General features: G+C 39.9%; 1 protein-coding gene and 1 long non-coding RNA gene across 2 annotated transcripts in view; one reads left to right on the forward strand and one right to left on the reverse strand.

Moving 5' to 3' along the window:
• The window catches only part of LOC115794157 (gamma-aminobutyric acid receptor subunit gamma-3-like), a 129008-nt gene that overhangs the window by 64326 nt on the left and 47115 nt on the right, over positions 1 to 17567 (forward strand). The window contains exons 4-6 of the mRNA XM_030749484.1: positions 6037 to 6128; positions 6545 to 6676; positions 13818 to 13900. Coding sequence (XP_030605344.1) covers positions 6037 to 6128; positions 6545 to 6676; positions 13818 to 13900 — 307 coding nt within the window. The remainder of the gene's footprint in view (positions 1 to 6036; positions 6129 to 6544; positions 6677 to 13817; positions 13901 to 17567) is intronic.
• On the reverse strand, positions 4008 to 8469 carry LOC115794166 (uncharacterized). Its single transcript, XR_004021164.1, has 3 exons — positions 8416 to 8469; positions 6500 to 6643; positions 4008 to 5172 (listed from the first exon to the last, which is right to left on the reverse strand). It is a non-coding gene; the product is annotated as an uncharacterized LOC115794166 (long non-coding RNA).

The raw sequence follows: 17567 nt of genomic DNA on the forward strand, positions 1-17567 counted from the left end.
TGTAGGTATTTATTATAGTACAAGGCTATGATATCACCATAACATGACTGGTCAGTTGCATTGATGGCCCTGGAGCAATAATAATGATGTTGGAGCAACAACACAAACACAGAGATATCTTAATTAATGCAAAATTACAGTTATTTATTCATTATTAGCCAGTGTATTAATCATGCTCATATCTTTTTCATAATCAGGTCTTACAGCTCGTGGGACAGTAATAATATCAACAGAACGCAACATTTTTTTTATACATATTGAACAAATTTACACAGACTTATGCAAGCCACACATTACAGGAAGTCATGCTGTGTTCAGTGTATCTCTCCTTTATAATAATCCGTTATAAGAAAAACAAGCTTATGATCGTTGCTGGAAGTGCTCAACCTCATGTAAGGAAAGGTAGACATACAAAGTTGTAAAAAATGTTTCATTATAAGAAATGTCAAAAGTAAAATGAGTTACTGTGCATTTTAATACTGGATAATTATTACTGATGAATTCATTTGTAAGTAGTGTTCAACCAGAGTGTGGTTAGCATGCACAAATATTATACAAAGTGATCATATGAAAACAAACTTAACATAATCTGAATTTTGGCAGAATCCAATATTGATGATTCGATCAGGGACAGAGTTGCCACTAAGCTGCTGGAAGGCTCGTAATATTCTCGCCACTTCTAAACAGGAAGCGGCGAGCTGCACTGACGTCAGCTTGAAGGTCACACCAGTGAAACAATTACATGTTGCTTTGAAATCAATCTCTTGCAACCGGTTAATAAAATATTGATGCCTACAGTTATTGCAGTGTGTATTCTAGCAGAACAAAGCGGAGGGAGGGGCAGCCATCTGCCTCATCTGGTTGGGGGTAAAAGAAGAAAAAAAAACCCCACTAACAATATAACAGTAAACATCTGCTTTGCAAATGAAACTGAGCTGCAACAGAAAACTGACAAAAACGAAGTCTAAAACCATTAATTCAGTGCTTGCTTTGAGTTGAGTGAGAACATGAACCCCAGTCTCTTGGGTGAAAGGCCTGTGCTTGCCTTACTTATCCACAGCGACCTCAAGGACATTCTTTGTTCAACTACAGCATCCTCAACTGCACCAAAAGAGTAAAACAGTTAAATGTGGATTATTAAATATTAGGTCTCTCTCCTCTAAGTCCCTGTTAGTAAATTATTTAATAATTGATCAACATATTGATTTATTGTGCCTTACAGAAACGTGTTTACAGCAGGATGAATATGTTAGTTTAAATGAATAAACACTCCCAAGTCACGCTGTCAGAATGCTCGAAGCACGGGCTGAGGAGGAGGAGTAGCAGCAATCTTCCACTCCAGCTTATTAATCAACCAAAGATCCAGACAGAGTTTTAATTCATATGAAAGCCTGACTCTTAGACTTGTCCACCCTGACTGGAAAACTCAAAAAACAGTTGTACTTATTGCTGTCCATCATCCACCTGGTCCTTACTCAGAGTTTCTGTCTGATTTCTCAAACTTTTTTTTAAATCTGATTTAGTGCTCAGTTCAGATAAAATAATTACAGTGGGTGATTTTAACATCTGTGTAGATGCTGAAAATCACATCCTCAACACTGCAGTCAATCTATTATTAGATTCATTTGGCTTCTTTCTAAATGTAAATGAGCCCACCCACCACTTTAATCACACTCTGGATCTTGTTCTAACATATGGTATAGAAACTGAACATTTAAAAGTATTCCCTGAAAACATTTCTTTATAACATTTATACTTAAAATAATGGATTACATAGTTCAATTCAATTTGGTTTTAGTTATATAGCACCAAATCACATCAAACAGTCGCCTCAAGGCACTTTGTATTGTAGTTAAAGACCCTACAATAATACAGAGAAAACCCATCTGCCGAGACCGGTTGGGGCTGCGGGGAGAGACAGGAAAAAAGACATGCTGTGGAAGAGAGCCAGAGATTACTAATATCTAATGATTAAATGCAGAGTGAAGTAAAAACAGAGTAGAAAGAGGTGAATAAAAAGAAACAGGGCATTATGGGAACAGTGCCCCGTCTACTGTGTTTAAAGGAAGCAATCCAGATCCAAACTAAACCAAATTTTAGTGGGTTCTGTTTTTTGTCTGTGTTCCACCTCTCTATCAAGTTTTATGAAATTTGCTTTGGTACCTTTTGCATAATCCTGCTAGCAGACACCCCCAGTGAGGACCACCACATGGCAGAAAAACAATGAAAACCCACTGTAATTACAGACACACAAAAACTGTTAATCCTTAGAGCCCTGTCACTGCCAATCTAAAGACTTTTTTAAAAACATTTCTGGCTCGGGAAACTTTCAGCGAGGCTTTGACTAAACACACAGTCATAAAGATAGGATATCTGCTCTCTCAGGAAACATGTTTTGGTACATGAATGTGGAAAATGTGGATGAAAGAAATCTGTAAGTGGTGAGAAGCGTACCGCCTCCGTGCAAAAAAAAAAAAGATGAGGCCAGATAAGGAGGAAGCTATTTGTTCTGATGCAGCTAAAGTCAGGATAATTAATTTCAGTCAGTCGTGCTTTGCTGTCAACATCCTTTGGGTTTATTAATGGATTTCATATTATCTGATTCTGACTGGTATTTGTATTCTGAAAGTGTGGGGACGTATTTGTTGATTTTTCCCACCATCCTTTATTTGCCAATAATATTGTGTGTGTGTGCAAAGTAAATGACATCTTGAGAGTGTGCTTTCATTTTAGGTATCACTATATAGGATTTTATTGGCAAAAGTTTTGCATGTACGACTGTCGTCTCCACTTTCACCTTTTTGATGATTGTGAATCCAACTCACAACTCACATAAGGAATAATAAATTTTTAATCGTGTGAGCGTTTCCCAGCACTTCATGTGCCTGCTGTCTGCTGTCTAAAACATAGTCAGGGACAGGAGGGAAATAGTGTATCACATTCTGAATATTTTAAAGGCTAAAATGAAATATTTATACTCTAAATAATGAACTTACAACCTCTAGTCTCTGACTTTACATCAGCTTTTCCCAGCAGAAAATATACAACACAAGACACCTTTGTTTAGTTCACCTAGGTCTTTGCATCATTCATTCGCTTCTTGACAATGACCATAAGTAACAGACTCCCTTCACGCCTTTGTTTTCTGACTTTGAAATGGATCCCCAGGGAAATAATGAAAGCCTCCGTAGTTAGTTTCAGTCATATCTCCCCACACTCAGTGTGGCTTCAGTGTTTTGCATAATGTCCATGAATAATGGACCCATCTTGGAGGTACAGTCCTGAAAAAGGACCTAGTTGAAGCCGGAAATCCCCTTTAAGCATTGTTGTGAGTTCACCTCATGTGACACCCGGTGGTTCGCTTGACTGAATTATGGTGCGTCATTGTCAGTGTGGGGTCTCCCCATCATCATCCCCAAAAGATCGACAGTACATGTTATACAAAATCTCAAGTCTGGCCTGTCTGTTTTAGTATAAGTAACACTGCGTGTGAAAGCGTGTTCTTGTGTACATTACTGTACCATACAAAATGTTTTTGTAAGAGTATGCGTTTTGTTGAGTCACCATACAAATTTTGGTTAAAGATAAAACTGTCCTGGATGAAAGATTTCTCATGTCTTTACCCATTAAAGCCCAGATGGGGATGACTCCCATAATAGACTGCACTTTATATTTATATCAGCAAAAGATTGTGAATGACTTCTAAAGCATGTGCTCACTGTGTGACCTTACCGTGACAGTATTTGCCTCGTTTACATCCTATAGAGGCCTTAAAGCTGGTGTGCTGGCCTTCTGCTAGCCAAATTGGATGTCCTCAGCTCTAGCGCAATGGCATCGGTCGTATTTCTCGACCATCTGACTCAACAATATAAAGATGTGTTTGACCTCTCGACTTTTTCTGCTTAATTCTTTAATTCTTAAAGAATTCTTCTTTAATTCTTATTCTCAATTGTTAAAACAATGTAATGTTTTTGGTGTGCAAAATTAAATGCTTAATTTCATGTTTAATTAATTCATTTAATTAGCAATTAAATGTGAAATCTCCTAGATACTTTATTGATTTCATTGATACAAAAACGAATCTGCTTAATAGGTCTGATAATTCACTTTCTGTGTGGGGAAAAAAAGAAGTAATTTAAAAAAATAAAATGAAGCCTAGTAGTAGTCATTAAAATAATTGTTCTTGTACAGTACAAAATCAACATTAAAAACATTTCAGTGAGCCAGATTCCATGAAACATAATCGCTTTCTTCTCAGCAATCAGATAGTAAGAAGTTTGGATCTGACATCGTAGTTTACAATAACCAGTCCATGTTTTTTACTTCCTTGTGGGGAGCAAAAGATTAAGGAGTGAAGTATAAGTTTTAATGTTGGCATGTACCATCATGATTTCATGTGTATGGGGAGGGAAAGAGTGAGTTTAGGCTCTGACATTGTAGTTTACTGCCATCCTCACCCACTCACTGTTGTTACTTCCATGTACGGAATGACAGTGCCTAGCCCACACTTATTCTCCCAGTCTGCCACCCTCAAAATGGACATGAAGACAGTGAGTGGGGAGCGACAGTAACAACTCTTCCCTGAAGGCGAATGCAGGCTATACTCAGATGTGGGGGCGGAGGTGGCGCCAAAGAAATGATGCACGAACAGCAACAAGCATAGTTTTCAGTGAGAAAAGGAGGGAAATTTAGGAAATGAGTGAGCAAAGCAGTGCTGGTATAAGCACATGAGTTTCAGTAGCAGGGTATACTATGTGAGAACAGCTGAATTGACCATCTACTGTAGCCCAAACTAGCTTCTAGGGTGGCTGTAAATTTGACTCCTTTTCCCATTGCTAAGATGCAAACACGAGTTTCACTGTATTAATAAACCAATAATAGCAGCCAGGGCAGGACGGTGGATAGTACTGTTGCTTCACAACAAGAAGGTCCTGGGTTCGAATCCACCATCCACCCAGGGCCTTTCTGTGTGGGTTCTCTCTGTTACCCTGGCTTCCTCCCACAGTCCAAAGACATCCAGTTACTGGGGTTAGGTTAACTGGTGATTCTAAATTGCCCATAGGTGTGAATGGGAGTGTCTCTCTGTGTTAGCCGTGCAACAGACTGGACTGTCTTTCCAGGGTGTACCCCACCTCTTGCCCTATGTCGGCTGGGATAGGCTCCAGGGTGACCCTATATTGGATAAGCAAAAGAAAATGGATGGCAGCCATTAAGATGTGTAAAGTAAGAGTGTGTAGCCAACTCTCAGAAGAGCCCACATGTATCTACGTTCAAGATAAATGCTTTTAATTGCTGCCTGAAGGAAAAGCAGATCAATGGCTGACATTCTTTGTCAGCTGGTTATATTTAGCCATTATTATGATGCGAGTTCTCGAGAGGAATCTACAGGCTTCAATCGATGTTTAATGTGTGTGCCAAACTCTCTCAGAGCTAATTTTGTTGTTTCACAAAGTCCAAATACTTAAAGTATATTATCATCAATGGGTCAAGGTTGGTGGATTATGAACATATGTTCACCTCTGGGAAAATAATAGAAATGGAAAGTGGATTCAGATCCACTCTCCCATAGATTTTAATTAGTATGCGTTGAAAAGAGAAGCAAAAAAAAAATACATCTTTCTCCTCTAGACACACAGAAGTACTTCTAACATTCCCAGGAAGATAAAATCAAGACTTATTTTACCTGCTAAGTAAAAACATTTGGACCAAGTATTAAAAAAAATTCACAATTAGAGGCAGGATTGTGCTGAGGTGAAGGAAATGTGCTGAAGTAAACAGTTTGCGAGATGGTATAATTGAATTTCCATATCAAAAGCATAATATGTATTGAATGTTTGCAGCAAGGGCTTCGCTGCTTTTGTATTTCTCTTTGATGTGGACACATTTGTGTTCAAACAAACACATTTTCAGCTCTTCTAGAAGGATTCGACTGACTGCTCAGCACACAGACTTCAGCCTGCATGTCTCTTTCTGCCTTTATTCCTCTCTAAAAAGGGTTGTCAGATCTGTATATTGACTCTACTTTTCTCTTCCCAGGAGTACCAAATCGATATCATCTTCGCCCAGACCTGGGTGGATACCCGTCTGCGGTATAACAGCAGCAGCATGCGGATTCTAACCCTCAACAGGTATATTGGATTTACTGAAGGCATACTGCAAATACACGGGAACCTTTATTTAAAAACTCCTAAATATGTCAGCTTTGTGGGTGAATCAATACAATCTAGAAATAATTATAGTGTTTTAGAGCTCTTTAAAAAAAGAGACTGCTGTGGCTATTTCTTACCACCTTAGCAACTACTGTTTGAACATTTTCATGTGGTGAAAACAATATTCTTCTCTCCTTCCCTCTCGCTCTCCGGAAGAGGCCTGTAATTAATGGAACGAATTGATTGATGTGCTTTGTTTTCCCCTAGTTGCCTGAGTATTTTATTATCCTCTTATTGGGACTGAGGGAAGCCTCGTGCATTTCAGAGAAATCTGAGGGAATCATTCTTACCTTCTTTTCTCTCTCTCTCTATCAATTTGCCTCTTTTTCAAACAGCAACATGGTCGGTCTGATCTGGCTGCCCGACACCATCTTTAGAAATTCCAAGAATGCCGATTCTCACTGGATAACGACGCCCAATCAGCTGCTCCGGATCTGGAACAATGGGAAAATACTTTATACTCTGAGGTAAAAACCTTCAAAAACACATGGAAACACACGAGAAATAAAACCCAGTGCAGAGATACAACAGGGAATAAATGACCTACGCCTCTGCTGGTAAAATCCCTTTTGTAATGGAATATGAGGCCATCAATATGAAAAGTGTTTAAGTCCAGTATGGACACTAAAATATGTTATATCAGCCACAGTCTAAAGTGTCAGATGAATGAACTCATCTATATTGAAGTTGATGGAAACAGCAATCCAGATTTGGCCAATGCATGATCATTCTGGATCTCCTTTTAGATGAGGAATTGGAGCTAGCTGCAGACAGGGTAAATTCCCATTAGATGCAGTGGATTCCAATGGTGACAATTCAGGGTCAACAAATAGTCAGGTCTAATTAACTACAGCTATTGCTTCACGAGCAATAAAACTGTCATAAAGGTTAGAACAGGGGTCGGCAACCCGCGGCTCCGGAGCCGCATGCGGCTCATTCAGGCTTAATCTGCGGCTCTGTGCGGCTCGCGGAAGTAAATTATAAGTATCCAATTGAAGTGCATTTTATTTTTGTCAGTTCGGTTTTTGTTGTAGTTTTAAATTGGAACATTATTGTGATCTTGAAATATTAAAATAAAATCATTTTATTTATCTATTTATTTATTTTCGTTTCTCAATATATGCTTCACTTGCAGTAGCGGCTACCGCCTTCCGCTAGTATTTGTGGCTCTCACTGTTTTGTTTAACGTGGAAACCGGGTTCAAATGGCTCTTTCCAGATTACAGGTTGCCGACCCCTGGGTTAGAAGGTCCTGTTTTTGTTGTTACTAATTTAGAGTCATTAACTATCCATTCTGCACTTCACTTTGAATCTACCGATGAGGCTGGTGGAGTTGCATATTCCCACTCAAGACAATGCACATAATTCCACTATACAGTATATGCTGCAGTGCATTCCAAAAGTGTCCCAAAGGCAGCTCCCTACTCTGCCCCGGTCTATTTGTTTTATGGAAGCTGTAGTCAGATAATAAACAGAATAAAAAACACATGTAGCTTCCAGGTCTGAAAAGTGGAGCCAGTGCAGAAGTGGCTTAAATCTGCAGTCTTTTTAATTGCCACCACTGGGCAATGGCTGTGGGTGCAAAAAGACTCATGGGCCTATAGAAGTCTATGGGGGAAATGGCTCTCTCTGCAAACACTTTTGTGATACGTTTATGGGCAGTGTCATTCATTTCAGATCATACTGTATAAAACATTAAGTTCCTTTTACAAATTTTGGTCATTCAAAGTCTCAGAAAGGAGAATTACCCAGGATATTCCTACTGGCTAACGACTTGTGATTGCAAAGTCATTAGCCAATGAGACTGCAGTTTCACACTCAGAGCTGCCCCTCGTCATCACAACCGGTCTCAAAACACTAAGATAGCAACACCGAAAACACTTGAAACACTGAAACAGAATTTCACAAACCACTGCGTGAAGTCATAGTAGCGCCATCCTTAATTTATACCATCTATGAGTTAGACACAGCAAAAGCAATGAGCTGTAACTCTTAAAGTGTAGGTTGGAGGGCCTCAACAGTACTGCAAGTGTCCCATTTCAAATAGTAATTTACAATAAATATATATTTTTAAAAAGTTTTGTAGTTTTGCGTAAAATGAAAGGTTTACATTTCAAAAAGAAACAGGACCAATGGAAAAAATTTAAAAACATCCTGAATGTATCTGATATCTTGTCCTTAGCTTTACCTTTTTTTTTTTTACTTACCTTTACTTCTGCTGTCTGACAGCCACTGCTCCAATTTTAGCTCTTTCCTGCTGTTGATGGAGAATCAAACTCAACAAGCAGATCATCACAGGATCAAAACAAATGAATAAACAAACACAAGATGAATCTATCATGTTCCAAAGATGAGCCACAAAAAGCACACCCAGATACTTCGAATTCTCAGCCATGTTGTTGCGGACAAGTTTAGGTTGAGTCTTTTTTAAGGAATATACTTTATATGAAGTTAAATTAAAACTGTTCAAAAGTTGTGGCTTTAAAATAGCCCATAGTTAAAGATTTAAAAAAGAATCAAAGGCACACTGTTAACAGCATTTACATGATCTACAAGTTATGTTTATTGTTTGTTTTTTTGTAAACAGTCTGATGGCCTTATCTCCTTTCCTTTCATTAGATTAGATTAGATTCAATTTATTGTCACTGCATGTCACAAGTACAGTGCAACAAAATGCAACCAGAAGTTCTTGAGCGGTGATAAAAAAAAACAAAAAAGAACACATGATAGAGCACATGAGCAGTGTATATACAGAAGTGCAATAAAATGCTCAGCCCGGGGGGTTTAGCAGTGCATTAAAATGCAGGCTGGTCCAGTGTTTGCTAGTTTTAAGGAAGTAACAAAAGGAACAATGAGGCACCATCCTTTAGTATTCAAAGAATTTGACCAGCCCTTATCATGGCTGCCATGCAGAAACACTTCCGGTCACTTAGTCAGGAAACAAATTCACTATTTGATTGCAGTCAGCAAATCACATAGACAAGCAGGAAGACACAGACAGAGGAACAAAGAAGGCAGAACCAGAGTCTTAAAGAGTAAAATACAAGCCCAGGAAGGTTCCAGAAACAATGGCAGTAAAGGCAGCTTAGTTTGCAGAAAATAATCTGATATTGGTTGGTGTGGAGAGTAGCACCTCCCATACATACACAGCACATACTGCAGTTCAATTTAGAGTTTCCTCTTTTTAAAAAAAAGAGTGCACCACCCCACCCCACCCCCCCATTTTAATGTATACTGTTTTCTGTATTGAAAAGCTTCTGCTTTCTAGCATTCTTTATGTTTGGCACAGTAAGATAAAACTCCCCTTCCAACGTGTCAACACGTCCGGTCTTTCTGCTCATTTTGTTGCTTTTGTTCTGACAGCCTTTCAGGGCTTGAGTAATGACACACAGGTGAAGGTGGCGGCCTTGCGACAAAAAAAGCCCAAGTGTGTGTCTGCACCTACAGCAGAAAACACTCAGGATTCGAGTGGAAGGGTTCCTTTTAAATTAGAGTGACATCTGGGTTTATGAGCCCTCAAGCTCTGACATGAGCTTTTTTTTTCCTGTCTTGAAGATCAAATTTCACTGGTGTTTCAAGCTGGACCTGACCTAAGAGCAAGGTGCAAAGCTCTTGCTATTTCAGGACAGTTTAGGTCCTGTAATGGAGGCAAATAAATTCAATACAATTTTCCCCAAATGGCTTTAAGGTCCTTGTTAAAGACTCTAGCATTTCATTTCCTTTCTCTTGACTGGCAAATTTCAGTCTGTTCCCTGGTTAGGCTGTGATGTCTGCTTGTACAAATACTCAGAAGGGAGCCACTTTTCAGACAGGCCGCTTCCATTTTTAAATTATGGGAGGAATAATTGTAGCGTAATGATTTGGGATGTTGTAGAGGTTAATAACAGTGTGATCATGAACTTCTAAATTGAGCCATAAATATGCCTGTTATCAGCAGGGGTTCAGTGGTTCAAAGATTAAAATGCACTGCTGTGAAACACCAAGTTTAAAGCTGCACTAATCAATATTTTAATATCAACAAAAACCCTAATGATTATGTCTAATGTGAAAGGGGTCACTTCTGGTGACAAACCAACAGGAATTAGCAACCAATGTAGCTGTTCCAACCATCACTATGAAGTGTTTTAGTATCAGTTAAAAGGAGCTATTATGCTTTAGTTTTTGATTCTGCAAGAGTAGCTTTAAAAAAATAAAATTTTAATCCAATACTGGACCTTCCAATTCTGTCAAAAATCAACAATTTTAGCTCCTAAACCACTTCCACTGAAGACAGCTTTCTTCTGATTGGCTGCATCTCCCAAACAAAAGATTTGAAGAGCCAGTGGGCGGGACTTAAGTGTTGTTTGGCTAAGATGACCGTGGTAACCCTTTAAAACAGAATGTGTTTACAGCAATACAAAGTATTTCAAATATCCCACCATTTGTGGATTTCTGGCAGAAACCACAGGAATTTTTGTGATAGGACAAACGGTCATGTATTTACGATAATGCAAAGTATGTTTGATCAGACGTCTCAGTTGTAATACACTCAGTAAAGACAGGTAACAGGTGCATCAGGGCACGATGGCCCAGTGTTGAAGGGTTAAGGATATTTGCTTTCACTGGGATCATACAGAGCTTAAAATAGAAAAAAGGTCCAAAACCAAGCCTGAGCAGGGATGAGAACCCACATTAAGCCCAGAAACCTCAAGTAGCCGCAACAGTAGAGATCAAGAAGCAATGAACACCTGCGTGCCGAGCCAGAAACATGCAGGAAGGTCTCCATTAGTGCCCGGGGCTCCTGCCAAGACCCAACTGAGGCTAGACAGCACATCCAGGGCCCACCCAGGCAGCACGGCCACCCAGAAAGAGGAGCCCACAACAGCACATGAGCTGAGGGACTGCAAACAGATGCAGAAGGACACCAGCCAGCACAACCAAGGTGCCAGGGCACAGCTCCAGTGGCACAGGATGACCAGACCCACAGAATGCCCACGGGCCCACGCTACATGGGCCACCACAGCGCAGGGGGGCAGATCAAGGGAAAGAGAAGGGAAGGGGAAAGGGAGAACCACAAACTAAGCCAAGTCAACAGAACCTATCTTCAAGATGTTTTTTGGTAAATGTGAGACAAGCCTTTGTATTTCTTGTTTTTTTTTGGCCAGCTGTGGTTTTCACCATGGATGACATTTTTACCAGGTCTATTTCTTATCAATGACTCCTGAACACTGACCTAAAGTGAAGCCTGCAGTTCTTTAGATGTTGCTCTGCGTTCTTTTGTGACTTCCTTGGTGGTAAATGGACTAGTTCTTATATAGCGCTTTTCTACTCTTACTGAGCACTCAAAGCGCTTATACAACACATTTGCATTCACCCCCATTCATACAAGCACTTCCATCTGTATGTAAGCTAAGTCCTTTAACTGTCTACCATTCAGACACATTCACACTCCAATGTCACACTCCAGTTGCGTCGGAGAGCAACTTGGGGTTCAGTATCTTGCCCAAGGATACTTTGGCATGCAGCCCGGAATTGAACCGCCAACCTTCTAATTAATAAGTGACCTGCTCTACCTCCTGAGACACAGCCACCTAGGAGTAATTTTGGTTCATCACTGTTCCAAGTTTTCTCCATTTTTGGATAACGGCTCTCACCGTGGTTCGTGGCATGATGTGTTGCTTTCTGAGATCTTTTGTAGCTTGTCAGACAGGTTTTAATTAAGTGATTTCTTGATTTACCAGGTCTGGCAATAATCAGGCCAGGGTGTGGCTAGTGAAACTGAACTCAGCTTTCCAAAAAATGTGGTTAATCACAGTTAATTAATAATTTAACAAGCTAGGCAATTATATTTTCACACAGAGCCATGTAGGTTTGGAAAGCTTCTTTTAAATAAATGAAATCATTTGGGGCGCCGGGGTGGCTCAGTGGTAGAGCAGACAACCACATACTGTACATGCCTCGAGGCAAAAACCTGACAGCGTAGGTTTGAGTCCCGGCCTGTGCTCTTTGCTGCATGTCTTCCCCCCATCTCCTCTCCTGCTTTCATGTCATAACTTACACTGTCAATAAAGCTGCTGTGGCCAAAAAATAAATAAATAAAATGATTTAAACACAGCATTTTTTTTTATTTTATTTAGTTTTTTATTAAAAAAATAGGAAAAAAAATATCCAGTTGGCCTCTTTTAAGCTAACTCTTCTGGTTTTCTTACTTGCAGACTAACCTTTTCAACACCAGACAGCCCACAAATTAATGTAGCAGCAAACAGTCAGGGGTTAGGCTAAGGTCTCTATATAGTTTTAAATCTGTGTATTGTTACAGTAAAAGGTTACCTACAGATAAAGCTAGCAGCTACATGGTGTAAACATGTATTAAGCTACACAAGCTCATTTTGTTCAACGTGCTAAAGAAGAAAACGACAGCAGCAACTGTAATAATGTTTTTGTTTCTCATAACTGCAAATAGGGTATTTCTCCTTCAAAAAGGCAGTAAAGAAGATGTGCTTGTTTTGCTCTTATAAATCTAAAAAGCTAACTTACCCACAGCTGTGGATTGATGCTAGCAAGGGAAGAGATTTCAAAAGACTGCTACGTGTTAGCCCCTAGAAAGAGTGATTCCAGTCACAAATAGGGCAAAAAATAATCCTCTTAACAAAGTCTTCTTTACACAAAGCCACACTTGCCCCCAAAGTTTTTGCTTTCAGGAACTCATTTCATTTCCTCTAATGCTTCTCTCTGTGATGAATTTGAAAAGTATTGCTTCATTAACAGGTTATTACGTGTCAAAGCGGCGTATGTTTGGGGGCACATTTGCCTTGACTGACACATCTCTTGCATCTCCGCTGTGTTTGTTGCTGCTTGTTCTTTTCACCTCAGCTCCACTCTCACAATTTGGCTTTTCCGACTTCCGACAAGGATGGGGAAAAAAAAAATGCAAATTGGAACTGTACATCATCTGCACTTTGTTCACCTCCGAACAAGACGAGCGCGGCAGCTCCCTTCCTGCTTTGACAAAGGCTCCTCTTTTGTGCTCTAAGTCGGGCATTTAATGAGGAATTGTAGCAGAGACAAAGACACAACAAGTCAAAAAAAAAAAAAAAAACAATTTTCACAACAGTGTCATCTTTACGGCCCTTATCGTATCCACTGCAAATTATTTTTGGGATGAATTATTGAAGTAACACATGGAGAGTATAACTAGAATTGGATTTAAGTTTATGCATTGCTTGTAAAACAAATCCCCTGTCTTTGTAATCACTGCTGCTTTTCCTTAGCATCCGTTGTATGGACTTGTCCAGTGATCTTAGCTAAGAACTCCTGTTTTTAGAAGCTGACATGCCCGGGGGCCCTGACATGCCTGAAAAACCACAACTGATGCTGATGATGAAACACTCGTGCCATTTTCAGGGATTTTACACATCAACCAAGCAACCAAGTGTGAACCTGCACCATCTGGGTGGATGCCAGTGCTCCTTATACTGTAGTGCATAATGTGGATACAAGCAGTGATGAATACAGTGCACTCAGACCATGTGCTTCATGGGCCGAGAAATGAAGCATCCAGAGCAGTTTTAGTGCCTTGAATATCTTTGTCTAAGTGCTTCTGTCCCTCTGCACTTCTCTTCCTCTTCAGGATGACCATCAACGCAGAGTGCCAGCTGCAGCTCCATAATTTCCCAATGGATGAACACTCCTGTCCTCTCGTCTTCTCTAGCTGTGAGTATTGGGATTAGTATGCACACAGACACAGAGAGCACACATAGTATGCCGATGCTCATGCCTATACACCTGCAAGGGTACATGCCTAAATACGTGCAAGGGTAAATTTCCTGTAAAAAAAAAAACAAAAAAAAACTGGAAACCAAATAGAAAGTGAATAAAAAGCTAAACGCTATCAATCAGTCAAACTTTATTTGTATAGCACCTGTATTCATGTAGGCTAGTGCAGTTCAAGGTGCTTCACAGATGACTGAAATATAATGAAAACACTGAAGCAGCAATGGACTTATGACTTATTTAGGTATATACAAAAAACACTAGAGCATCACTTACTGATTCACTTTAGGTTTATTTATATCGAGCCAAATCACAACAACTGTCGCCTGAAGGTGCTTAGTATTGTAAGGCAGTGACTTACAGAAAATCCCACTCCCCAGTTTTAATTCACTTTTATATAAATTAATACGGTTATATAAATATGTAGCTATGCATACTTGTGAGTAATTTCAAACTGAATTTCTGTGATTACTATGGGCAAGAGCTTGGCAACAGTGGGAAGGAAAAACTCCCTTTTAACATGAAGAAACCTCCAGCAGAAGCAGGCTCAGGGAGGGGCAGCCATCTGTAGGTGATGAATGTCTCTGACAGGGCTGGGTAATTATTTGAAAGCAATGCAGGATGCCTGAGAGCCTCGCACATTATAATCAGGTTTTATTAGACTGATTTTTGTTTTCCTGTACATAAAAAAAAATAAATTCCACTATTAACTGATGCAGGAAAAGGACAAAGCAGAGCATTGAATGACATTCTGATCCTCAAGATTTCCTTGTATCTAAACCTAACCAAGTTGTTTTAAGTACTTAAACTTAAGCAGCAAGTGAAAGTAGAAGCAAATAAGATTTTTTATTTAAGTGACAAAACATAGTGGTGCCCGTGAGATGCAAGCAGGGTCTCCTGGCTGAGAAACTGTTATCTCTCAGGAGTCGATATCACTGCATCTGGTGTGGCAAAGCAGCACTGCCAAAGGACACCTTGTGTGTAATGGGGAGACACAAGATGCATCTGGCAAAAAAAACCCCCAAAAAACAGCATTTTATCACACGCTGTGATGAAAACCTGTTGGCCAGCCAGCTCAAATCTTGATGTGATCCAGTGTTTGAAAGTGAGCTGCTGGCAAAAACACCAGGGAAGCGCCGCCGTCTCTGAAATGCTGCTCTTGGTGTTGTGAGCTTGGATTAAAACCCGCATTAAAGTCACTTCAGACTTCTGTAGCAAAACGAGCAGAAAAGAGGTAGTTAGTCACTAAAAGCATAAACCCATCACACAGCATCCCATCACTTCTGCAACTCAGTCTGCTGCCTTTCACATGACGGGCATTGTGGAAGGCAAAGGGAGCAGGTGATTGTTTCGCAGCATAAACACTAAACTGCTCGTATATCCTGGGAAGATGCAGACTTTTGAGAAGCTGCGGGGAGTCTCCTAAGAAGGGGTGTCCCAGTTTCAGAGGGAATCACTGATCAGGGGACTGGGGATGAGCTGCGTATACAGAGAGAAATATTTAATAAGCCGGTCACACATTCCTGCCAGTGGAGCAAAGTGTTAAACTGGTATTTACTGCAGCCACATAGTTAAATGAGCTATTCTGGTTCGTTCCAACTGCATATTTTTATTCTTAGCTCAAAATTATCCTTATTTATCTTATAATGAGCCTTGGTGCAGCCTATCTGTTCATCCTCTGTCTGAAACAACCTGTTTATCTCCATTTCTCCTCCTGTTAAGGAGGAATTGATGGACTGCTTTCCCCGATGTAAATATGAGCCCATAGCAAAAGCTGTTTTCATGAGATGACCATATTAAGGATATGTGCTCTTAGTGACAGAAAAAAAACTGTATGAAATGGAACATTGAGAGCAGGCTTGTACAATTATGGGGTCGAGATCTCTTAATGGTTTCAAAGCAGTTTACAGTGGCATGAAAAATAATGATTGTTGGCAGCTTCAGTCACACGGAACTGGACTGGACCTGCTGTAAGCCGGTTAACTGGAAAAATAGTCAGAAGGGACCAGCAGGAATCAGAAAAGTAGTCATGTGACAATAACATCGAGTGCTCCGCAGTTGTAATGCGTAAAACGCATTTTTATTTGTGTTTCCCCCACAATATCCCGCACAGACAAAAGCACCTCGTGTGCTTTTTTTTTCCCCCAAGACTGAAATGCAAGGTTGGTGCAGATTTTCTGGCACAATATCTCTATGCAGTCCCTTAGTAAACAAGGACAAACCCAATTTTATTGTTTAGTGGCTGAAAAGGGGGCTGCTAATCCTCAGCAAATATCCACTGTTTTAATTCAGTGGTCTGTTTGCAGTGAAAGCGGCTCTGCTGCTCAAGTTAGAGTCTTGCCTCTTTTCTAAGGCACGTTATTTAAAAAGAATAACGTTTCTATTCTTTAAATCTGAACCATAATTTGAATGAAAACAAGGGTCCTCAGTATCATTATAAAGCTCTTAAATATCCCAGAGAATTGCCAGAGGCTAAAGGTGTATTATATTGTTTGATGACTTGACTCTTTATTTATTTCAAAGTGTATCTGTAAGTTATTTACCAATTAGTAATTGATTAGAAATGTATAGATATGGGTTGTCTGAACTAATACCTCATCAGATTCACATAAAGGATGAAACGAGGATGGTGAGAACCTCAGTAGCATGAGCTCATAATGAGCCCCATTGATTCACTGACTTCAGTGAATCAATAAGACTCTGAAACACAGCTCCTGGACGAGAACAGAATCAAAAACCAATATCCACGTCAAGGTTATTGTTTTGGACTGCTTCCAGAGCTGCTACTATACCATATGGACAAAGGGATTGGGCCACACCTCTTAATCTTTAAATCCAGGTGTTTTTACCCCCATTACCACAGGTGTATAAAATCCAGCACCTATACATCATTCTAAAGAGCTCACTGAATTTGAGCGTGGTGCAGTACTGTAATATGATGCCACCATTACAACAAGTCAGTTGGTGTTATTGCAAAGTGGAAGCATTATATTATTGCAAAGCAATCCACAAGGAGACCAAGTAATGGAAAAGTCGCCAATCCTCTGTTGACTCGGTAACTGCAGAGTTTCCAACCTCGTCTGGGATTAACTTCAGCTCAAAAACCGCATGCCGGGAGCTTCATGGCATGGATTTCCATGGTTGAGCAGCTCCCTTAGGTGCATTCTTCTGGTCTGGTGGAAGTGTGTTGGAAAACAGCCCTGGCTCAATTGATCTGTGAGCTCAGTCAATACTTTCCTGACAGATTCACGGGCTCAGTGGCTTTTATAATTTACAGTCTCATATTAGAATGAAAAATGAGGATAAAGCAGCCAATTGAATTGTGTAATTTTAGCCATCGCTATCTGGCTTTCCAAAGAAGTTCTCACTATATATAGGCTAGCAATTAGTCAGTAGGCTAACAATTGTGATATAATAATTTTGGGGGGTGTTTATTGTTTTGTTTTTATCAGTATCATACATCCTACATATCCCATGAAACTGAAATGGTGAACCATAAAAGTCATAATTTGGAAGGAAATAAGATTTAAAGCTAATGACTTAAACCGCTATTTTTCCCATCATGTAATGATCTCAGTCTTCTTGTCCTAAGCAAAGGAACACTTTC

Source organism: Archocentrus centrarchus, chromosome 2 (genome assembly GCF_007364275.1).
Source record: "Archocentrus centrarchus isolate MPI-CPG fArcCen1 chromosome 2, fArcCen1, whole genome shotgun sequence".
In the NCBI taxonomy this organism is placed as follows: Eukaryota; Metazoa; Chordata; class Actinopteri; order Cichliformes; family Cichlidae; genus Archocentrus; species Archocentrus centrarchus.